General features: G+C 34.0%; 1 protein-coding gene across 3 annotated transcripts in view; it reads right to left on the reverse strand.

The window, feature by feature from the left end:
* The window catches only part of DENND1B (DENN domain containing 1B), a 259688-nt gene that overhangs the window by 38551 nt on the left and 195105 nt on the right, over window positions 1-26032 (reverse strand). For all 3 annotated transcript variants that reach the window (XM_078440761.2, XM_078440759.2, XM_078440760.2), the window contains 3 exons: window positions 8647-8737; window positions 1584-1624; window positions 564-632 (listed from right to left, as the gene is read on the reverse strand). In XM_078440761.2, the coding sequence (XP_078296887.1) occupies window positions 564-632; window positions 1584-1624; window positions 8647-8737 (201 nt within the window). The remainder of the gene's footprint in view (window positions 1-563; window positions 633-1583; window positions 1625-8646; window positions 8738-26032) is intronic.

A 26032-nucleotide genomic window follows, 5' to 3' on the forward strand; every position in this document is an offset into this window, starting at 1 on the left:
TACAATGAGAATTTAAAATATGTCAATAAATTAAAAAGTCAAATCTCTAAAAATGGCACTTCATTAGGGACTGTTGCAATTTGAGTGCACAATTTTCCTGATTGCTTTGAAATAAAATGAAGAATTGGTTTTAAATTACATGAAGGGAATATCCTTTCTACACAATAATTTCAATAACTGAATTCACTTTGATCAATATTAACTCCACAAATTTTTTAAAAAGTTTTTTTTAGAGAAAAAATGGGGGGTCCCTCAGTGGCTCAGTTGGTTAAGTGTCTGACTTCGGCTCAGGTCACGATTTCACAGTTTGTGGGTTTGAGCCCCGCGTCAGGCTCTGGTCTGACTGCTCAGAGCCTGGAACCTGCTTCGGATTCTGTGTCTCCCAATATCTCTGCCCTCCCCCCCGCCCCCACTCATGCTCTGTCTCTCTCTCTCTCTCTCTCAAAATCAAATAAACACTAAAAAAACATTTTTTTTAAAGAAAGAAAAAAAATGGGAGGTATTCTAGATTTACGTGTCTGTTAGCTAGGAAAATGTAAAATTTTATCAATAAGAAAACTTACAAATTTATATGCTGTCCGTACAGCTGGAGTTGCTTTGGTCATTGCTGTGTTAAACAGTGCACCTCCTCTCTGCAAACAAACAAACAAACAAACAAAACAAAAAGACGTATTTCCAAAAATTTTAAAACCAGATTAACCTGAAAACAAAGCATTATTAATAGCACAGAAAAAGAGGTTTACTTACAAATTAAACAAAGACCTATAGAAGTTACTTCAGATTTAGTCTTTTCAAGCTTTCATATACCATATATGGTCATTTCAGATAAAATGTAAACCCTCTACTCCATTCCTTTAGTTGGTATAATACATGATTTAAAAATCATTTCATCTTTGCAGTTTAGGCAGACTAGAGCAATAGGACCCATCATAGGTATGTAGTTAAAACTTGATAAGAAAAGAAATATAATCTGGGCACCAGGGTGGCTCAGTCTGTTAAGCATCCGACTTTGGTTCAGGTCATGATCTCGCGGTTCATGAGTTCGAGCGCATCAGGCTCTGTGCTGACGGCTCAGAGCCTGGAGCCCGATTCAGATTCTGTCTGTCTGTCTATCTGTCTCTCTGTCTCTCTCCATCAAGAATAAATAAACATTAAAAAAAAAAAGAAATACACTCAAACAGTTTATCAACTGTTTTAAGGTTGGGCAATACAGTCTAAATCTCTGGAGGTGAGTTTTACATTTAATAAAATCGTATTAACAAAACACATTACCAGAAATGATAAAACTCCTCTCAAATCCTATTTCTCCTTCTAATTCCTTTGTTCTAGGATATAATATAAAGTGACAAAAACATCTTGATTTTCAAAACAAGCCATTTATCTCTGAACAAAAGCTTTCCATTTTAAAATTATGAATATCAAACTATAATAGCGTAAAATAAAAATATTTAAAATGTGACAAAATACACAAACATTTTAAGTATTGCTAATAAATAGCATAAGCATAAGCAGCATCCTTTTAGTGAACATTTCTCCATATATTTTGAGTGAAGGAAGAAGAAGTGGTGGAGGGTTATCATTACCTTGACTGTATGCACCCACTGTTGATATGACCTCGGGTTCCCTGGAATATATAAAAATAAGATGTCAGGACTATTTGATCTAAAATATATCCATCAACTAAAATTCATCAAGAACTAATACGTCCAGGATTTTAACAAATTTTGTTTATCTGCAATGTTGTGAAAAAGGCAATAGTATTGTAGAATAAACTGCTCTAATTCTTAGAAACACGGTAATTAGCATTTCCAAGAACAGACCCAGTTTTCTTTAGTCACATATGAAGGTAATATGTCAAAACACTCTATCTTCTTTCGTTTTAATGCTGTATTCAGAGAGGAAAAATATGCTGTCTCTTTTAAAATCCAAGGTTCCTATGTCTTTTATACCATATTTTGTGTGTTATGTCTATGTTATCTTTAAAAAGTTTGCCTCTTTTATGCAATTAGGTTCACTTAAAAATAATATTGCAAGTGCACAGAGAAAGAAAAAACTAAAAAGGAATTAAAAAATGCAAAAAACCAGGGGCGACTGGGTGGCTCAGTTGGTTGAGCATCCAACTCTTGGTTTCAGCTCACGTCATGATCTCATGGTTCAGGAGTTCAAGCCCCACGTTGAGCTCTGTGCTGACAGCACAGAGCCTGCTTGGGATTCTTAATCTTTCTCCCTCTCTTTGTCTCTCAGAATAAATAAATAAACATTGTTTTTAAAAATGCAAAGAACCTTGAAGACAAAATATTCTATAGTTTTTAAATATCAACATTAATTGATAGCAAATTTTACTTTAATGCAATTAAACTACAGTCATAGTTCTGTAGATACTCTCTAGTTGTAAATCCAAGGTTGAAAATATAGTATCCAAGGAAATATAAAACAAACGAAGGTTCAAATGCTGACCAATTCTTTTTTCAAAAATTTTTATTCAAATTCCAGTTAGTTAACATACAGTGTAATAGTAGTTTCAGGTGTACAATATAGTGATTCAACACTTCTGTACAACACTTGGTGCTCATCACAGGTGGACTCCTTAAAACCAGTTCTAAAAACCTAGTAATCATATATTTGGTTCCAAGTACAGTAATTTAATCAATAAAATGGTATTAGAAGGCAAAAAAAAGAACACAATCTCAAGTAATGTTTATATATATCAAGGCTTAGATTTCATGTACCTTCTTCATTTAAATGCTTAAAAAACATGGCTATTCAAAGACTATCTGGTACAAAGAATCCCTAAAACAGATTAAGGTCTCTTCTTTTTTTAATGGAGGTATAACTTAGATATAACATTATATCAGCTTCAGATATAGAGCATAATGATTCGATACATTGGGAAATGATCACCACAATCAATCTAGTTAAATCTGTCACCATACATGTTCTCCACTTGTGTATAGTTGTGTCCTTTTAAAAAATTCATTACCTTGCTGTCATAAAACAGAGGCAGAATGATTCCAGCCCAAGAATTTATTTCCAGCTGTTCTCTTTGCATTCCTAACCAACATCAGGCAAAATGTGTTCAGCTCTAAAATTACTCCTGTAATTAAAAACCTTTCTCTACTTTAAAAAAAAAATCAAGAAACAACCCCCATTGCTAAAAACATTGCTTACGACTCAGCACGGCACTTAACTGGAAGAAAACATATGGCAAAATATTTTTTTTCTAATTTTGTGAAATGATTATAGCAAAAAGTGTCTACTTAAAATAGCCTGTGTAAGTGAAATGTGCACTGTTCAAAACCTATGAGTTCCAGGTGGTATTTGGCCTGAACAATTTTTCTGAAATCATATTTCACTTGCAAAATGACAAAAATTCAAGTTATTGTATTTGTATTGTATTTATTTCTAAGGAGATTTTATTAACCAAAAAAGTAAACAATATAACTATATCCAGATTGTTCATATACGCTTACCTATTCAAAGTTCTCATCAGTTCATATATTTTTAACTTCTCTACTATAAATGGTTGGGTAGAAATCACACATTTAAGGGCTGGTTATCACTTATAGTATTCTGGGAAGAGTTTTATTTTCATTCTCTTCCCAAAATGAATTTAAGAAAGTGGAAAGAAAACACTAACTTCTATGTGATAACTATTTAGCATTTTGGAATACTTGTCATCCAGAAAACAATTTTTTAAAGGCTCCAAACTACAAAGAAAATAGCTAGCAGAAAACTTCAGCGCAGTTAGAGAAGAGTATCTTATTTAGAGTTGTGAGGAATAAAAATAGCTCATATTCAGCTCTTCACAGGCCACTAAATGTTTTTACGTACATTACCTTATTTGAGCTGTGTTTTTGTACTCTAAAATAGGCAAAGCAGGTAGTGTCTTAAGCAGCACATTCCAAGCACAGTTCAATGAGGAGTCCAATAGATCAGGGGGCTCAAGTCCACTGTATCTTTGTAAACTATGCTATTTGGGACCAGTCCTTAACCTGGTTGCTACAATGTTACTTAGTATAGTACCTAGCATATCACAGACACACCATACATACAAGTTTTATTGCAATAACTCGCCAAATGAGGAAACTGAAGGTTCTGAGGTGGCCCTAGGTCACAAAGATAGCAACTGAGGAATAATAAGAATCCGGGTATTTGAATTCCTGGTTAAATAGTCCTTCAGCCCAGAAATTCTACCTCTTAGACTGCTAAATAAAATATGATAAAACTTAAGATATATGAGATTTCTTCTGTATCAGTTCAAAGTAATTACACTAGAAAGGAAAAGGGGCTGCTCAAAGCTGATACTTTGAAAAGAAACAGTTGACAGAATCACCAATAATAATCCAGAATTATATGCATGGGGAAAACAGGAAGTCCCCAAATAAACTACTTAAAATGGTAGGGAAACATGTGGTACAATTTAGGTACTCCTATTTAAAATTTTTAAAAAGAGGGGCGCCTGGGTGGCTCAGTCACTTAAGTGTCTGACTTCGGCTCACGTCACGATCTCATGGTTTATGAGTTCAAGCCTGATGTTGGGCTCTTCTCAGAACCTGGAGGCTGCTTTGGATTCTCTCTCTACTCCTCCCCTTCTTGCGTGTCTGTTGCCCTCTCTCCCAAAAATAAATAAATAAAACATTAAAAAAAATTATGATATTTGTTTCTTTAAATTTAGTGCCTTTCAGATTGAAAGCTTCTATTTCTACAAAATTTATGAGACAGACACATTATTCTTTAAAAATGTTTTTGAGGCTGTTTTTCTTCTCAAAAAAATTAATGTGAATGCCAGAAAACTCTCTGAGTCTTTCCATTAAAGTAAATGGATTATGGAAATAATAAGTGTTATTGAGGAAATTCTTAACATTGTTCTCATTCATCATACAAGTGATTTTCTCACACTCAAGGACAAAATATCTTTGTTTCCCCCTTGTGCAAAGACTTCATCTTCAAATGTATTTGTTTGAATTCTAGTAATTTGTAGTTACTGTTCAAAAAGTATATAAATTGACCTAAATTGTTCAGTGAAGCCTGGAAAATGTCACTAAAACTGAAGATCACCTACCATCTCTTCAAATTCCTCTGATGCCTTAGTCAGTAAAAAAAAAAAAAAAAAAAAGAAAAGAAAAAGAAATACTACTATACAAATAAAAGACTGATCAGAAATATATCAGAAAGTAATTAAGAGACAAATGCTACTAATGAAGAATAACTACATGCTTCTATATAAAATCAATCTGAAAATATTTCTATTTTTTTAAGTCTAAATAATTGGAAGGGGATTTAAAAACTAGCCTTATTTTATTTATTTATTAAAAAAATATTTTTTTTTAACGTTTATTTATTTTTGGGACAGACAGAGACAGAGCATGAACGGGGGAGGGGCAGAGAGAGAGGGAGACACAGAACCGGAAGTAGGCTCCAGGCTCTGAGCCATCAACCCAGAGCCCGACGCGGGGCTCGAACTCACGAACCGCGAGATCGTGACCTGAGCCGAAGTCGGACGCTCAACCGACTGAGCCACTCAGGCGCCCCAAAACTAGCCTTATTTTAAATGAAAAAAAAAAAAAATACAAAAAACCACCTCCATGTTCTTAACTACTCAGTATTCCTTAGCTACTCTTTCATAGACCAATATCTGTGTTTACTGCATCCTCTGCTCTACTTATGTCCCCTTTTATTACCTTTTAGCCTCCATGGATACTCTTCCCTTTACATACTTCCTGATATTTACATTACTTTCCTCTTAAGGTTGAGTGTTCTACAAAGGTCTCATGAAAAACAATTGGGAGTAACAGGGATTTCTTCACAGTCCTGACCACAGGGACTCACAGGATAGCAAACAGATTTTGGAAATCTGTGTGCATTTCAGTCTTTAACCACAGTTCTAGATTCAATGTGAATCTAGATTGAATGTGTAATTCAATAATTACACGGTTCCACCACGCTCATATTAACTTTATCACAACCACATATACTAGCATGCAACTAGCCGTTGCAATGACACAGAAAGGGGAGAAATTAGATGCTTCTCTGAAATTCCCTAACTATTTTTGCTTAAAGGAACATAATTTTTTCTTCAGCTTTAATGAATGTCGATTTCTCTTACGGTGATCTTTCTTAGGGCTTTATGTTTCAAAAATCTTCAACAGATAATCAAGAGACAGGAATTTTACTTTTATCCAATCACAGTAGAGAAGTCTTGACTACTACTCTTGTTTACTGAGTGTCTTCTAATTAAGAAGATCTCCTATCATAAGAAAGCAATATATTATAGTTATTAAAGCAAGAGCTTGGAAGCCAGACAGATACATGTTGAGTTCAGATCCTAGCACTACTAGCTGTGTGACCTTGAGCAAATTACTGAGATAAGTGCCCTCATAAAAACAGGGATAGGTAATCAAACTATTTCGTAGGTGCTGTGAGGATTAAATGAGATCAAGTTTGTAGAGCTCTTGTAAGAGATTCTGTCACATATTAATATTCAGTAAGTAGGAACAATTATAATTATTACTATGAGAGAAGCGGCAGTTATAACCATTTACTTCTTTGAAAAATAGTTCAATATCATGATAAAGACATCTTATTTCTTACAAATGCAGTCTACATGACAAATGTCTAATGTTCTTTCATATATATATCATCGTTTATAAGAACATTACTAATTTTTATTAGATTATTCACATTTTTATTTCAAGTCCTAATAAATTGTGCTTTATTTTATACTAAAAATAAGCTCTCTGTATCTCTAAAATAATAACCTAAAATATAATAATTAAAAATAATACTTAATAGCTAGGCACAATTTTTAATATACTTTCTTGCTGTACACATTGAAATTAATATTTGTTGAACTATGCTTTCCTTTTGAATCAGTATTGCCCACCCTCCCACCAAACTAAAGTAAGTGTTCAAAACCTTTTTAATTTTAAGGAGGGACAATAAAGTGGTTGGCATGAAATTGTACTGAAAATATAGCAGTCTCTAAGTCAGATGCCAGCTGGCGATCAATGTTCCATTCTTTTTAAACCATAAGCCCTTTATTGAACAATGTTAGTAACCCCTCTCACACCAGAAAACCCATCTACCTTCTATTCTATTCTATTACAGAGGAATCTGGACCAATGGTTAAGACTACAGAATTTAACTATACAAAACGATCATAGTTCTACCCATTACTGTCACAAGATGTCATCTTCAATTCCATAGAAGATACTAGCCCCACGGGTCATAAAAATAATGAGACAGCAGTTATATAAATACTGAATAGATGCCTCAAGCAATTTGTCCATGAGCTGACAATATTTTGCTTGTCTGAGTTGAAAAGTAAAAAAGCCTTATTTTAACACAAAAGTTCCATTGAAGCTAAATTTTTACCCATGAGCTGAGGAAAGCAAGGAGCTGAATGATTCCACACTTGGTTGACTTGCTGAGTCAAGTAAACTAAGTTTTTCCCAAAGCTAAATGCTTTCAATGAAATGCTGTACTTACACCAGAGGAGGATCCATATGCTTAGTTCATTTGGACCTCTCTTCACGAACAAGTTATCTCAATGTTTTGTGTATTTTTATGGAGCAAAAATAAATCTTATTTGAGAATAAAATCACATTTTGGCAAATGTGTAGATGAGTACTTATTACTATGTCTTTTCATGTTTTATTTCTCAATTCTAGCAACTATTTATTCACACATAAAGACATTTTTTTCCCAAATTAAACCTTGTACAAATAAATAGAAAAAATTACTATTATGCCAGCTGAAAATGAACACACCAGAGATTGTTGTTTGTTTGGTTCACCCTGTTATCTAGAACAGTGCCTAGCACATAGTAAATACTTAGCACAAATACTGGCTGAATGAATGCATATGACATTTCAAGGACTCCAGCAAAATTCTCTGCCAGAGTCAGGACTATATACCGGAGCAATCACGTACAAAGTACCAGTTCGTAAGTCATTAACTGCCTAGAAATTACAACATTGTTTGAATACTTACATATCAAATAGTGTAACTAATTATATTAAGTTTCATTATATTAAATAAAAATGCAATATCACCTAACTTATGTTTCACACATACAAAATAATACGACGCCTTCCATTTGTTAGTGAGCACTTTTTACAGTGACAAGTGTAAGCACATGGGATGGTAAACTGAAAAGTCTTTTCCTCATGCTGCAGTGTTCTGCAAAGCAAAAAAAAGGTAAAGGCTTCTATAACAACACACTCACTTAAAATGTAAAAGCAGCTGTGGTATTCAAATCTTTTGTTTTCTATTATATTACAATCTAATATTTCAACTATGATCTCAGGTCTTTAATTCTTACTTAGTATTAGCCAGCACTGTGGGTTTTTTAGCGGAGAATACTAAAGGAAGATATAAACTAATTGCATTTCAGTGACATTTCGTTCTACTACTATTAAGAGATTATCCAAGAAAACAACTACCAATTCATGAGACCATCTTAACACCTTGAATAATGAAATAAGTTAATACCACAGCTCTTATAAGATGAAAAAAATGTATCTAAAACATTATATGTTTAAGAAAATACAACTGTTTAGGAAGTAGATTGTATCAGATACAGGAGCAAAAGTCAAGGCAATCGCTACTCAGAAAATGGATAATCATACTGAAACTAGTCTTTACCTCCACAAAAGCCACCTGAAGTGATTTCCTCTTCAAATACATCAGAGAAACCCCGTCCTGCATTTAATTTTGCCAGTCGACCATCAATAAACTGAAATTAAAAAGTGTCAAATATGTTAATTTTCACTTTCTTCATAGGATTAAATTTTCACTTATATCAAAAGATCCATATCAGACACTCATAAATATAAAATATGCACATATATGTACATGTATACACACATCTACATGTACGTGACAAGAAAACTCTCAAACATTGAAATAGCAGGCACTTAATAAATAACAGCTAATTTATTAAATAAAAAATGTACAGTACAGACTCTTACTTCATTAATAAGAAAAAGAATGTACTATTTACTGGCATTTGGTTACTTTCTATTTTGTTGATCTATGGCATCTGAAATTTCTCTTTCTTGGATTATAAAAAAATATTACAAATGTTTTGAGGTTTCTCCATTCATAATGAAGGTAAAGTATCTTTAAGCCTCCCTTGCATAAGACACAAAGGGTAACCATAAGAAAGATTTAAATGATGTCTGAAGCGTAGACTTGAAGATTTGGAGACTGATATAAAATGTTCGTTTTCATGCTGGAATTAATCCTGGCTACAATTTTTTTTTATCCTGAAAATTTCAAATTTAGTCAAATTAAAATAAAGTACCTTGACGTTTAAAAAATTCTCACACTCTGTTCTAGTTTAAAAAAAAATACAGTTTTCTATTTAAATGAACAAAACTAATGGAGTTCTATAGAGCAATACAGTTTTCCTCAGGCAGCAATTTAACATTTAATGGTTTAACTATTTAATAGCAGTAAGTTACACCAGTTAAAAGACTTTGGAACAGAAATCTCTTACAGACCAAAATTAAGACACAAATGAATCAACAGTTTCCAGTTCAAAATGTGGTTTAACTACTTTTATATTATTACAGATTAATTTTGACCCAAGAGGTGGCAAGATGGGTTTAAATAGACATAGCCTAAAAGGATATATAGTCATAGCTTTTTTTTTTTTTTAGTATAAATTGCTTTCATAAAAATTAGAAAATTTTGAGAGCTAGGTACCACAGATTACCCATTTTTAGTCTCGTTATGCTTGGCGTTCAAAAAATTTCCGATAGTATAAACAAATATGAACATGGAGTTTGGAGAATGAAAAGCTTACATCACATCTCTGCCACTTACTAGCTTTATGATCTTGGGAAACTTGTCTCTGAGTCTCTGTTTCCCCTCTATAAAATGGGAATAATAATAAATATCTTCTAGTGTTTTGTAAGGGTTAAATGAAACGATACGAAGTACCCAGACTGCAGGCACAGAATAAATGTTAAATACTAAAATCCATTTTTCCCACGACCACCATCACCTTTCAATCACTATTAATTTCTGAGTTTCCTGAGTACAGGATCACTGTCTGTCTCATGTGTGTATCTTTAATATCTGCCAAATGCTTAACATATAGCTTGAAATGAATGTCTGCTGAAAGACTGAAGTATACCGAAACATTGTGAACAGTCCTATATTTACACGATTTTAAAGGTAACTAATTACAACATATAGAATCATGCATTTCATTCTATCTTGAGATAAAAGGTGGTAACAATGTACGGCTACATATAATAAATGGTTAATTTGAAAATAAAGTGGTTTAAAATGCTTGCAAAATTTGACTTTCACAGATTTTCAACATAACATTATAAATCAAACTATAGTGGTCTAATTTGATGGACTAAGTATCGTTGTGAAAAAAATAAGGTGAAGCAAAATGATAAATTTTAAGTAATACATTACTGACGAATGGCACAAAGTAAGACATCCTTTTAAGGGACTTAATTTGCTTTAAAAGATTAAGACTACAAGACTTTTTAAAAGGTTTTCATTTTTATGTTTACTAGAAATAATCCATCCATTTTAGTTTGAGTGGAACAGTTCATCGTCTAAAAAGAGATAAATCCCCAAACTATTTACTGATTATGCATTTTCGAGCATGAGTAACTACTTCGTGTTACTGAACTCATGAATCGAGCCAATAAAAATTAATCACTTGGTAAAATGCCACGTGTTATCACTGACTCTGCAAACAATCCTGTCAGTGACAGACACTTATCTTTCATGAAAATGTTTGTTTTTAAAATAGATGGATTTTGTAGTATATATTCTATATATGTACACCCAAATGCAGACACCGAGGAGTAAGCTGAGAAGTGGTATTAATGGAGAAAAATGCTGATGGCAACAGTTCTCTAAATTCCTTTTTCTATTTTTAATTCAATAACCAATAACACCTTTTTTCTTTTTTCTCAAGTGGAGTGGGTCCATGGTCACTCCGTTCTAGTAACTCTGGAGGATTTCATAGTAAGTAAAAAACGATAAGAGCATTTTTAGCTACTTTGCAGAGAAGTAATTTTGAACTAAAAAATATTATCTGTTGGAAAGTTATGACTCTATAATGTGCTGTAAACTGTCGCTTGGCTAGTAGTTACCCATATAATAGTAAACACGTATCTTTGTAATTGTTAGTTTTGGAAGAATTGGTTTGGAATTGCAAGTAATTACAAGTAACACTGTTAATAACAATGAAAGTGCCACAGATAAAACATAACATTAGGTTGCAAGTAGATTTTTAAAGGAATTTAAGAGTTTGCATTAAGATGATGCTTTTTACATAAATCTTAATATTTTGCTTTTCATTCCAGAAGTGAAAATTAAAACCTGAAACTAAACATGCTAAATAATCACACCAAATCATAAATAACATAATTGGAAATCTCAAAAAAATCATAGACATAATTCCATAGCACAGATTCCACAATTTTCTTATAAATTATAAGTAGATAAAATTTTTTAAAATAAGGATATACATAATTATCAAGATCAGTAATAATATTCCCTCCAAATCGTCAATAATTGCAAGAATTTTATTAGTCCTTAGGACACAATCTTTTTTTTTTAATGTTTATTTTTGAGAGAGAGAGAGAGAGAGAGAGATCAGGGAAAGGGCAGAGTGAGAGACAGAAAGGATCCGAAGCAGGTTCCATGCTGACAGCAGAGAGCCCAATGCGGGGCTCAACTCAGATCATGACCTGAGCCGAATCAAGAGTCCGACACTTAACTGAACCACCCGGGTGTCCCCTTACGACCCAATCTTAAAGTAGTGTGACAGGTTATAAGATAAATGTTTTAAGTAGCAAAACTACTTCCTGCTACTCTTTGTGATACTGTAATTGCTAAGCTTTTTCAAAATGTTCTGACCTTCAAATAACCATCTTAATATGAAACCAAGTCCATTTAAAGAAATTATCTATTGTCTTAAGTGGGCTTCAGTGAATAATATTGTTAAATGAAAATGGACATTCACCACATTGATTTTTAAAATACAATTCGATATAAAATAAAGGTTTTAAAAATGCAACAAAATAGGGGCGCCTGGGTGGTCAGTCGGTTAAGCGGCCGACTTCAGTTCAGGTCACGATCTCGTGGTCCATGAGTTCGAGCCCTGCGTCAGGCTCTGAGCTGATGGCTCAGAGCCTGGAGCCTGCTTCCGATTCTGTGTCTCCCTCTCTCTCTGCCCTCTCCCGTTCATGCTGTGTCTCTGTCTCAAAAATAAATAAACGTTAAAAAAATGCAACAAAATATAAAGAGTAGACTTAGTGGTAAGCTTCTTTACAAATATATATATATATATATATATATATATATATATATATATATGTTTCTATATACAAATATATATAACTATATATATAGTCTGTGAATCGATGTATATATAAAGAATATGTTCTGATCAGATTCACAGAGTAAACTTAAATATATGGCCAGTAGACAATGTATCTTTCCTCTATGAGACAAATTGTATGCTTTTCACAGGTCTTTAATTCTTCACCAGTCCGTGCATTTCTGGCATTTAATCTAAAAATCCAAAACAAGTTATGCTATTAATCAGTCAGTGTTCTAAATGCCTTTAGTGGTCTAGACATATGTTACATAAATATTTAATTGCCATCAATCCATCAACACTCTGAGGATGACAATAATTAAATTTTAATATTCTTATATGATTTTTAAAGATTTTGACTTTAAAGGAGCTCAAAAAAACCACTGTTCTGGGGAGAGAGGGTCGGTGGTGCAATTCTTTACCAAGCTGGGGAAGTGGGAATGAAGTGCTGTTTTTTGTGCTAACGTGACAGTCTTGTTACTGAAGCAAAGCAGCAGAGGCACTGGAGAATCCCAGTAAACAAATCTATACTCCCCAATTCCTTTTTCAGCCTGGAGGAAAAATTAACATATTTCAAAATTTATCTCATATTAGAAACTCTTCTTGGGCACAAATGTAAGATAACCAGCATAATAAAGGCTTGAGAGCTAGAGAAAAATACATTTTTAATGAGTCAGAAATCTTTAGCAATTTAGAGAAAACATTTACATACAGTAAAACATTATGCTTCAAATACATTCATTTCTAGCGGATCTTTAAAATCTCTCTTCTATATAATGCTTTAGGGCTAAAAAAGAATAAGTAGTCTAATTTAAATATTTCTTCTTATAAATGCTCAGTAAACCTTGACAGGTTAGTGAAAACTACACTAAAGTGTTACAATAAATTAAGTCAACAGATATCTATAGACACCTGCTAGATGCAAGGCATTCGGTTAGTAGCTATATATAAACACAAACTGCTACAACAAATGGGAATAAGGTGGGTCAGTTTAGAGCTAAACCTAGAGAATTAAGCACATGAGGAAATAGAAATAAACTGTTATTTTTATTCCATTTCAAATATTAGGTAAATAAAACTGTAAAAATACTAAATTACACTACCATGGTATAATGAACAGGAAAACACTTTGAAGAGTATAAAAAACCCATTCAGTGCAATTTATTATTAGAACTGATAATTTAAAACAACATTGATGGAACAACAGTATCCTCCAGGATATATCAACGGATAGGCTTTAAATAATTTGCAACAAAATGAAGTCAGTTAAACTTCATGACCACCAGACCATAGAATTAATTAATTTAATCATTCAATTCAATATAATTAATTCAATATCATTCAATACCATTAATTAATTCAATCATTAATTCAATATAATTCAATGTTTACTACAGGCCAGGTACTTTTCTAGATGCCTGAAATACAGAAATGAAAAAAAAAAAGACAAAAATTCAAGCCCTCGTGAGCTCTCTTTTTTTCTTGATGAGCCTACTGAAGGTTAGTATTTCATTTATCCTTTCAAAGAACCAGGTCTTAGTTTCATTGATCTTTTCTAATGTTTTTTTTAAAGTCTTTATTTTCATTTATTTCCTCTCTGATCTTTATTATTTCCTTCCCTCTACTAACTTTGGACTTTGTTCTTTTTTCTAGTTCCTTTAAACTTAGATTGTTTAATTTGAGACTTTCTGGTTTCTTGAGATACGACTGTATGTCTCCTCAGGCAAGGGCAATAAAAGCAAAAATCAACAAACAGGACTATGTCAAACCAAGAATCTTTTGCACAGTGAAGGAAACCATCAACAAATTGAAAGACAACCTATGGAATGGAAGAAGATATTAGCATATGATATTAACAGATAAAAGACTGATACCCAAATTATATAAAGATCTCATACAACTCAATAACAAAAAAAAAAATGTTTTTTAAAATGGGCAGAGGACCGGAATAGACATTTTTACAAAGAAGAAATGCAGACGGACAATAGGTATTTGAAAAGATGCTCAGTATTATGAATCATCAGGGAAATGAACATCAAATCAAGATATTTCAAAACTGTCAAAATGTCTATTATCAAAAAAAAAAAAAAAAACCCAAGAAACAAGAAGTGTCGGTGAGGATGTGGATGAAAGGAAACCCTTGTGCTCTGTGGGTGGGAATACAAATTGGTACAGCCGCTAACAGTATGGAGGTTCCTTAAAAAAATTAACAACAGAACTACCACACTGTCCAGCAATTCTGGATATTTACTGAAAGAAATATTTTTGGGTATTTATTCAAAGAAAATGAAAACACTAATTCAAAAAGATGTATGTACCCCTATATTCATTATGACAACAGCCAAGATATGAAAGCGACCTAGGTGTCCATTGATAGATGAATGGATAAAGAAGATGTAGTGTGTATATATACAACAGAATATTACTCAGCCATAAAATGTATGAAATATGGCTATTTGTTGCAACACGGATAGACCTAGAGGGTATTGTGCTAGGTGAAGTAAGAGAAAGACAAGTGCTGTATGATTTCACTTATATGCGGAATCTAAAAAAGCAAAACAGATGAACAAAACAAAGCAAAACAGACACAGACTCACAGATACAGAGAACAAACTGCTTGCTGCCAGAGGAAAAGGGGGTGGGAGCATGGGTGAGACAGGTAAAGGGATTCAGTACAAACTTCCAGTAATCAAATAAGTCACAAGGATGTAAAGAACAGCATAGAGAATATAGTCAATAGTATTGTAATGACTCTGTATGGGGACAGATGGGGACTAGACCTATCATTATCATTTCATAATATATAAAAATACTGAATCTCTATCTTGCACATCTGCAACTAATATTGTATGTCAATTATAATTCAATAACAAAAAAATCTTTTGTGATGCTTAAATATTTAGTGGGGGAGAAGGGGAGTGAAAGCATGAAATAAAAAAAGGTAATACATTACGTAGCGTGTTAGAAGGTGATGAATGTCGGACAGTAAGATAGAATTGCATAAGGAAGGTTGGGGAGTTTGGGGCAAGGAACTTCCAATTTTAAACAGTGTGGTCAGGGCAGATATTATGATGAAGGTGACATCTGAGTCAAGACTTGAAAGCAGCGAGGAAGTAGGCCACATAGTTTATGGGAGAAGACGATCCCAGGAAAAGGGAGCCACCGGCATAAATAACGCCCTGGTGCAGGAGCACGCATGTAATCAGTAGGTCTGTAGGAAGCTCTGGGTATTGAGAGAAAATCCAGACAACCATGATGACCACTCTCATTTTAAAGTCACAACCTGCCATTTCCAACGTGCTCTGAATGATGCCAGACAATTCTGTTTTTTCTCGAGTCCATTCACTCTCTGACTTCGTATTTTCTCCCTCCTTAAATACCCAACCACTTCTCCCATTCCCTCTCAGCTGATCGTGCTTCCTAATTACCTGTAAGAAAAACAAACAAACAAACTGAAGCCATTAAGAGAGAAATTCTGCAAGCTCCAAGCAGCACATGTGCCCAGCCCCTTCGTCTCGTCCTCTCCCTGTCTGTGCCTTCTGTCCTGCTGTGCATGAAGTAACTGCTCCTCACAACGACCAACTCCACCAACAATTTTTCCGTTTTCCCGAATATAGCTTTCTGTATCTACCAGATCATCCCACCAGGCTCCACACACGTTATTTCTCCTCTTGACCCCATTTACTTCTCTAGCCATGCCCATTTCTGCATTGTGCTTTACAGTAAATCTCAAAAGAGCTGTGAGTATTTTTATCTTCACTTCTTCTCCCATACTTCAGCCACAATTTCTGCCTCACCATTTCAACAAACTTGCGCTTGCTGAGGTCATCCGGTCTCCACATTACTGAATTCACTGGTCAATTCCAGATCCTTATTTTTATTCACTTGTCACAAGACTTTGACAATGTTGATCCCTTCTTCTTTGGTATTCTTTCTCTACTGCTCTGAATTCTCTCCTACATCACTGATCACTCACTCTCCCTTGGCCTCCTTCACCATTGCCTTCTGCTATTTTCCAGTCCATGGGCCTCTTGCCATTTCTCTTTATAGCCACTCTTTTGATAATTTCACTTGGTCTCCAGTCTAATGACTTTAAGTTCTCTCCATGCTGATGACGCCCAAATTTCTATCTCTAGTATAATTTTCTCCTCTGCCTTACTTATCCATTTGCTAACCAATATCCTAGTTGGATGTCTAATAGACATCTCAAGCTTAATATGGCCCAAACTCAACTCATTCTTCTAACCAAAATATTTCCTGCCCATAATCTTCCCCATTTCAGTAGAATGACAGCTATTCTACCAGTTTCTTAGACAAGAAATCATGGAAACACCTGGGAGTCTTCTTTCTCGCATTTCATATTAAATCTTTCAGAATATCCACTGACTTTATCTTCAAAGTGGATCCATAATCTGACTTCAGCTGTTATCCTCTTTCCTGAGCCAGTTCTTAAATGCCATCACTTCTCACCAAGATTACAGCAACAGCTTTCCAAATCTTCCTCTCGGCTTCTATCTTTGACCACCTTTCAGGTAGTTGTTCAAATGCCACATATTCCATGAAAATCTACACTATTTTAAATTCCACCCTAACCCCCAATAGGACCCCCCTTCCTGTTCTATTTACTTTTCCATAGTACTTAATCATCTTTGAACACCCCACATAATTTATCTATTGTTTGTCCTCTACCTACTAAAAATAAAAGATTCACAAAGTCAGATAATTCTATTTTTCCTTGTTCTCCAATATATCTTAACACCCAGAACACTACCTCAAATATAGTAGACACTCAAGTTATACTGCTGACTTGAGAGAATACAGAATAATTAGATGACTGTTTCCAAAACTTTAGTGTATATATTGTTATGGCACCTCATTAATAATGTAGATTCCTGGGTTTTAATCCAGGCATCTTGAACCAGACATTTTGAAGATGAGACTCAAGAATATCCATTTGTATTGGTAAACTGATGCTGATCATTTGAGACCCCATTTAGAGAAACACTTTTTAAAATACTAATTGAAATAAGTTAGCAAAGGATGCTAAAAAAAAAAAAAGGTATATATATACCTCGTCCTGATAAGCTATCTCCCCTTGTGTATTTCTTCCTCCCGATAGTAAGTCTCCATATCTTTCCTATGCCACATTGTTTTATTATTTTTTCATGTTATGAAATAAGTGCATCATACAATTACCATCTCCCAACAATTCACATATCAAATGTTTCCAAATACTCCAAACCTATTGAATCTTTAGTAGTAATGCATATGTTGATCTTAGCTATAGATTACATACCATACATAAGTACCTTCATGCTTCCTTTAAGGGTGTAGAAATTCATAGGATTCTATTACTTACATTAAAAGCTTTCTAAAATCTTCCAAAATCGCTAGGTGACATAAAAGGAAGACATGGCTTTTGACTCACTCCTTTTTAAAAATTTTTTAATGTTTATTTATTTTTGAGAGAGTGAGAGACAGAATGTGAGTGGGGGAGAGGCAGAGAGAGAGAGGGAGACACACAATCTGAAGCAGGCTCCAGGCTCTGAGCTGTCAGCACAGAGCCCGACGTGGGGCTCGAACTCACAAACCATGAGATCATGACCTGAGCCAAAGTCAGACGCTTAACCCACTGAGCACCCAGGCACCCTTTGACTCACTCCTTTTATTCAACATCTTGTAAGTCAGAGAAAGTGGGCCATAACACAAAGTATACAGAGTACACTGGATGTCACTGAATTTTCATTTCTACACCCTACACCGTTATGTGACTCCACGTTTAAGTTACAGACACCATTCGGTAACACTTGACAGTAACTTGACAGTTATTTGACAGTAACACTTGACTCCTACAAGTTTTGTATTATCCCTAAATTAGCGTCATTACAATCAATTTTATAAGCTCTTCCATCAAAACTGTCAAGACATTTTCATATCCCTTATAACAAGGAGTCACTCAACAGTTTTTATTTATTTGACAATATTAATGTCTATCATGTATTAAATATTAGGATAAAAACAATGATCCTTTTCTTTACAGAGCTTACAACTCGAGAAAGCCAAACAAATTAACCTGGATTACAATCTAAGTTCATAGATCAGGTTCAACAAATGTTATTTTCATTTCTTCATAATTACTGTCCTTTACTCTCCCGCTCTTTGTTAAGCATCTATTACAATCCAAGTTATTTTTTTTTCAGAAGTAAGAAATTAACATAGATATAGTGCTATTAAATAATCCGCAGACTGTATTCAGGTTACACTGGTTTTTCTACTAATGTCTTGTTTTATTCCCAGGCTCTAATCTTATCTTTTCCATTTGTAACTCATCAGTCTTTCCTTGCCGCTGGTGATCTATACACTTCTGGAGAGTAGTGCTCAATCGTATTGTAGAATGCCCCTCAATGTGGGCTGTTCATGAAGACATGAAATCGTTTTCAGAGACCTAACAGTAAATCACTTAGAATGGCTGTAGCAAAGGCATCTGGACAGGTATTCCAGACAAAAGGGGAAGAAAGATTTTGTGTGCCAGGCTAGGGGTTTGAACTTTATCCTAAATATAATAGGAAAAAGACAAGATTTGCTTTTCAGAAAGAACAATTGTTAATATAGAATGGAGGATAGCTTACGGTGGCTAAAAACAGTTATCAGTTATCCAACATAAGTCATTGACATTGAAATGAGAGAATAAAACAATCTAAGCAATATTTAGAAAGATCAATCAATGGAACATAGTAAACAACTGGAAACTGGATGCAAGAAAGGTCAGCAGTGAACACATGGGAAAAGAACACTCCTCATTATCTGGTTTAGGCAACACGGTAGCACTAGTTCCCAGAAGAAAGGATGCAGGAGGGACATGTATGTGTGTACATGTACAGATGTAAGTATGTATATGGGTGAGGTATGTGTATGTATGGGTGTGAGTATGTATATGTATATACACATAATCATGAAGATATATACTAGGCAAACACACACATGTATTTACATTTATGTGACTACACACAGTGACTCTGTGATAAAGATGTGCTGGGGACTTATCACATAAAGGTAATTAATCAGTGTGGTCTTACATAAGAACCCCCCAGGGAGATATCTGAGATGTCTAAGGATAAAGAGGGGACTATAACATTAGGGGAGAGGTGGGAGATAACTGTGACTCTAAAGGACACTGAAGAAATAGCCTAGAAAAAAAGGAGGGAAAAAATAGAAAGTATATCACAAATACAAAAATACGTATACAAGAAAGGTACATTAAAGAGGAATAGAGCAAGGATTCTTTTCATTATACCTGTAACAAAAGCTATCCTTTCAGGAGAAACCGTAACACAAAGGATAATAATAGTGACATGAAAGAGACTCTGTTAAGAAAATATTAAGATACCTTAATGTGAGTGTCCTATTGGCATTTTTTTTTTAAGAATCTGTTTAAAATTTTTATTTTGAAATAGTTTTAGGTTTACAGGAATGCAAAAACAGAATGGAGAGTTCCCACATAAACTTCACTCAACTTCCCCTAATGATAACATCTTATATTACCATGGCACATTTATCAAAAGCAAGAAATTGACATAGTTACAGTAGTTATAATACTACTAAATAATCTACAGACTATACTTAGGTTACAGTGGTTTTTCTACAACGGTCTTCTTTTTATTCCAGGATCTAATCCAGTCTTTTCCAGTTGTGGTTCATCAGTCTTTCTTTGGATCTAGACACTTTTGGAGAGTACTGCCCAATCATACTGTAGAATGCTCCTCAATGTGGGCTTATCTGATGTACACTTATTATTAGATGGAGGTTATATATTTTGGCAAGAATACCATAGGGGTGATTGTATCCACAATGACTCTCATCAGGGAGTTCATAATGTCAATTTATGTTACTACTGCTGGTGACATTAACCTTGATCATCTGGTTAAGGTGGGGTCTGCTGGGCTTCTCCACCATAAAGTTACAATTTTTCTGTGTACAATAATACCTTAGGGAAATGTGTCAATTGTTTTAAAATCTATAACAAATATGAAAAAACTAACCATCACATGGCAAGTGGACTTTCAAATAGTACTTACCAAATAAATGTTGGTTGAATAAATAAATAACTACATAACCATCTAGTGTTTTGCCATTACATGATAAATTTCTAATTTAAATTTTTAGAATTATTACACAATGAATTTTGAAATACGTGTTATAAATTAGTATCTGAAATTAAGTACTGAGTATACAGAAAGTTATTTTTATGGGCCCAAATCAGCTCTTTAAACATCATCTTATTTTACCTCATATTCCAACACTGTAATCTACTTATCAATCTTTGAAGTAGCACTTTGTCAAATGCTTTTAGAAAAATAAATATCAAGCTATATAATAGGTACTGAATTTTCCTTATGTATCATGGTAGTACATCTTCACAGTACTTCTCAAGATTAGTTGAGCACGAACCCCCTCCCCCATCCCAACTACAAAGGATATATTTTATCAAATCATAAATTTTCAGGTTTTCCCTCACAACAATAGATGTGTTAGACCCTACAGTTGTTCAAGGTCCATCAAAAACTTTTTAAATGATTTTTAATTTAATTTTCTGATAAGTATTCTCTTAATGAACTGGTATGAGAATTTTCTACTTATACCCACAAAAGTATGTTCCTTATATAAGGAAAATTTGATGGAATTGGTTGACATGTTTACCAATAACATGAAATAGGTTACAAATGACATGAAATAGTGATCTCATCAGAAATGGATTGATCTTGAGGATTTTTACACTAATGTTATTATTTATATATTAAATATACACTTGTTATTGTATTCTTCGGTCATAAGGAAAAGTTTACTTTCATGAAGCAGAAATCCATCTCCCTAATCTTAGAGTCCTTATATATAATGTATGGCTGTTAATCACTGTAGTATGTAAATATCTTAGTCTTCAAAATCACTTTTTATAAGTAGTAACTTTGAAACACTGTACAGAGAAATTTTATTAATATTTATTTAGCACCAGCATTAACAAGATCCTATGCAAGCAACTACACATACAGAATTGAGTCCCATATGGTCCTAGTACTGGAGTAGCTCACAATCTATACAGAAAATTGATATGTAAACTAAAAAGAGAATTATTAGAAATGCCAATATAAAAATACACATACAAGTATTATCTTTGATTTTGCATTTCCCTCTACTCTTGTCAGCCCATCAGCAAGAACTGGCAATTCCACCTCCCAAACATAACCAAACCCTGCTCTGTTTTGCTTTGTCTTTTCTACTACCTTCCTCATCCAATCCACCATCACTTCTCTCCTGAACAATTGCAACAGACCCATGTAGAGACCCACCTCTCTCTCCTCTAATCCATTACAGCACAATCTGGGCAATCTTTATAAAATACAAATCAGATCCAGTCACACCCCAGCTAAAGCTTTCCAACAGCATATTGCTTTGTTTAGAATATAATGTAACAAGGGATGCCTAGGTGGCTTAGTCAGTTGGATGTTCTGACTTCAGCTCAGGTTATGATCTCACCATTTGTGGGTTTGAACCCCCTGTCAGGCTCTGTGCTGACAGCTCAGAGCCTGGAGCCTGCTTCGGATTCTGTCTCTCTCTCTCTCTCTCTCTCTCTCTCTCTCCTCCTCCCCCACTCAGACTATGTCTCTCTCAAAAAAGAATAAACATTTAAAAATGTTTTTTAAAAAGAATATAATGTAACTCATGCCTTTAAAGTCCTACAAGATCTGTGTCCCCTTTCTGCTCTTCTAACCTAAGCTGATGCAACTTTCTTTCTTGCCCACAGTTGATTTAATTATGATCCTAGGAAATGCCGAGTTCTTTTCCCTCCTTGGGGTCTTTGCAATAGCAATTTCCTCTACCCGAAATGATGTTCCTCTTTTGATATTCTCAAAACTAATTCCCTTCTTCAGATTTCTTTTAAGTATCGCCTTTTCAGTAAAGCCTTTCCTGAACCTCTGGTCTAAAATTAGGCACCCAATCAATATCTCATACCCTCTAAACTTACCACTTGCTGACATTTTTCCTTTTTATTTGTTGTATGTTAACCCATTCCCTTCACTAGAAATCACAACTCCATGAAAGCGGGTTACACAGCTCTGAATCTCAAGTGCTTGGAGGAGCAGGACCCAACAACAACAACAACAAGAACAACAACAACAACAACAAAAGATGCTCAGTACTTAACTGTTAAAGTGAATAAACAAACAAAATGTTTTCAAAGTAATACAGGCACAGAGAAAGGAGTGCAGACCTAGTGAGCTGGAGGAAAATCAGGGAAAGCTTTAAAGAGGTGAAGGAAAACACAGTAAGAGGGAAATTACAGTAACATAGACTAAATGCTGTAACTCTGGTATGAACAAAAGCTCTAAGGGAACAGAACGGATGTAAGGGTAAATGTTGATTTGGATAAGGGCTGATGTTTGAGAAGACTATGGAAGAATGACAATGGATTAATACTGGCTGTATGGTACAGCATATACAAAACCTTACTTCGTGAAAGGTGTATTTGAAGGGATATTCAAGGTATTTGGATAGTCCATTAGTATAAGAAACTGGGGAAGGATTTAAAGCTTAGAGAGAGACCAAGCACCTTACCATGTGTGATACTCTGAGAAAGTGGCACACCAGGGTACAAACCCAGATCTACTGCATTCCAGAGCATTCCAGAGCCAATGCTATTAACAATGGGGTAGGCATGTCATTACACATGGTGGTGAGACCAGGAACTCAGAGCCAAAGAATGAATGCAATGTATTTACCTGAAAACTTGAGTTTAATTGAAGATGAAGGGAGGAGAAGGGTACTTTAACCAGTAATTTATTTAAAACATTTTCACTTTAAAATAAACACAGCTATACTGTGGTATAGAATGCACGATGTATATAAACGTCTCTGAAAAATACAAAATGGCTTTATTAAATGTGCTTTTTCAATGGTCTCTGATAGTCACATTCCTATTCTTTTCAAAAACATGTGTTCTCTTCTACCACAAGGGGCACTTTGTTGGATGGAAAAGTTTAAAAAAGACACATTTGTATTGTCCTATGAAAGGCAGGAAAGGGTTTTAGAAGAACACCAAAAGAGCCTTTTCCAATTTGAATCTTTCCTCTCATTTTCCTCTCTGATAAAGGTAGAATATAAGCAAGCAAGATTATTTTAGGAAAAAAAATATATCTATGCTTGAGCTCCTTACTTATTGTATACATTTCTTAACAGAAATATAGGTTGCCATCTAAAAAAGGGCCTATATCATGGAGATCCCATAAGTCTGTGGCTGTATACTAGGCTCTTGGGTCAACACACCAAATTCAGTCATGGTCTTTAGCCAGGAAAAGTGTATAATAAAATGAGCAGAAAAAACTTTAGTTCCAGTGACCTTTATAATGAACAATATACACAAGAAAATAATTTCCTTTACTGTGTTAGTATAATATGAGATAAAGGTAAGAGTCCTAAAAATAATGGCTTAAATCTCGGTAAAAGCTGTTAGCTACAGAAACATGGTGATGTCAGAATGGTGGATTTAAGAAGCTGTTTCTGGGATTCCTTCCAAATCCATTATCTAAAGAGGAATTTATCCAAATGGAACCTACTATCATCCGTCTAAGCTATGTTTATTTCATAATATCAAGGAATGTTAGAGTCGAAAGGTATCTCAAACTTAGTGACCTTTTACTCTAACTCATCTTACAGATGCAGAAACTGAGGTCTCAAAAGGTTAAGAAGTCAACTGTCAATGAAAACAGCCCAATAGAAACAAGCTGATCTGGAAACAAATATATATATGTGTATATATATATATATACACACACACACACACATATATATGTATATATACACATATATATATACGTATATATATGTGTATATATATATATATAAATGTTTTTATACAGTACTTAGATAATTCAAATAATAGTGCCTTAAATAATTAAGTTTAAATAATAAAGCAAACCACCAGAACATTCCCTTCCTTAGAAGGTCCTTCCTTGAGTGCCCCTCTCTCTCCACAGAAAAGACCATAATTGCTTCAGGTTGTCCTCTCCTTGTCTGCCTTTATAGTTTTACCACACAAATGTCTCCCTAAATAATATACTATGTAATTTTTCTTCCTGTTAAATATTACATAAAAAGACTCATCATAGTAATTCTTTAGTGATTTTTTCATTTAACTCATTTTCAGTTTTGCTGCAGCTTAATTTTCCTACTGTACAATGTTTGTACGATTTGTTCATTTTAACACTGATGAACATCTGAGATTACTGCCAGTATTTTGCTTTTTACAAGCAATGTCAGTAAATGATTTCTGATGCACGACTTAGAGTGAAATTTCTAAGAAATTTGCACGTTTAACTTTAAATGGTAGTGCCACAGTGTTTTCTAAATTATTTGCGCAAATTTATACCCCCATGAACAGTTAAAACTTGGTCCCTTGCTCTGTGCCTTTGCCAAATTTTGTGATTCTGTTTTTGTTTTTTGTTTTTTGTTTTTGTTAAATTTGGCCAATCTGGTGAGTATATGGTGAAATTTCATTGTGTTTTCTTATGTGATGTTCTCTGACCCCAAATGAGGCTGGATACCTTGCACACTTTTATCGGCCATTCAGGTGTCTCCATTTGCATGTGCTAACTCAAGTCTTCTGTACAACTCTATTGGATGAATATGTCTGTTCCTGCTTATTTTGTTTTGTCTTGAATTCTAGATTCTATGTCCTTGTGTGGTTTGTATTTATTACAATTATGGTGTCTTTTGGTAATCAAAGTTTTTCATTTTGATAAAGTCAAACTTATTAAGCTATTCCTTCATGTCTTAAGAAACCTGTCTCTCTCTTCAAAGAAATAAAAGTAATGTCAGTTTAGTGTCTTCTAAATCTTTTTTTTTTTTGGCTAAATTATATATGCTAGGGATTCCAAAGGTAATAGCTAACACCTTTTTCAGAGGTAGTATTTAATATTAAGTATGAAGTTTGTTGAAATTGCTTTCAATCATGCCTCTTTTTTAGTTTTTATCAGGAATTTTATGAAAAATTTCTGCATCTGTTGAGATGATCTAATGATTTTTCTAATAATAGGCTAATGTAGGAAATTACATTCATAGATTTCCTAATATGCAATGGCCATTTAATTTCTGGAATAAATGAAAGCTGCTCATAAAGTAGTATCCTTTTAATACATTGCTAGAATTGGCTGCAAATATTTTGCTTAAATGTTTCCATTTGTGATTGTGAGTGAGGCTCACCTATAAGGTTCTTTTCTCGTGCTGTTTTAGGATCTGGAATCAGGATGATCTTAGCCACACAAAATAAATTGAAGAGAATCTCCCTTTTTCCATAATCAAAATGGGAAATTTTTGGAATCTGAATTGAAACCATTTGATTCTTGAACATGTGGAAGAATTTGCCTGTGTTATACAGTTAACATCGTTTTAATTTAATCCACATTATTTACCATTTATTTTGTTCTTCCTTTCTTCTTGCATCTCAGACCTTCCATCTTGGATCTGAGAAAACTTTCTTTCTCCCTGAAGTACTTTCTTAAAGTATTCCCTTAAAGATTTCTTTCTGCTGTCTGGTATAGCAGTCAGAGTTCAATCAGAGAAGCAGAACCAGTAGGAGATATACAGGAGATATAATGATAAATAGACAAACACAAATAC

This window comes from Panthera onca, chromosome F1 (assembly GCF_046562875.1).
Source record: "Panthera onca isolate mPanOnc1 chromosome F1, mPanOnc1 haplotype 2, whole genome shotgun sequence".
Taxonomy (NCBI): domain Eukaryota; kingdom Metazoa; phylum Chordata; class Mammalia; order Carnivora; family Felidae; genus Panthera; species Panthera onca.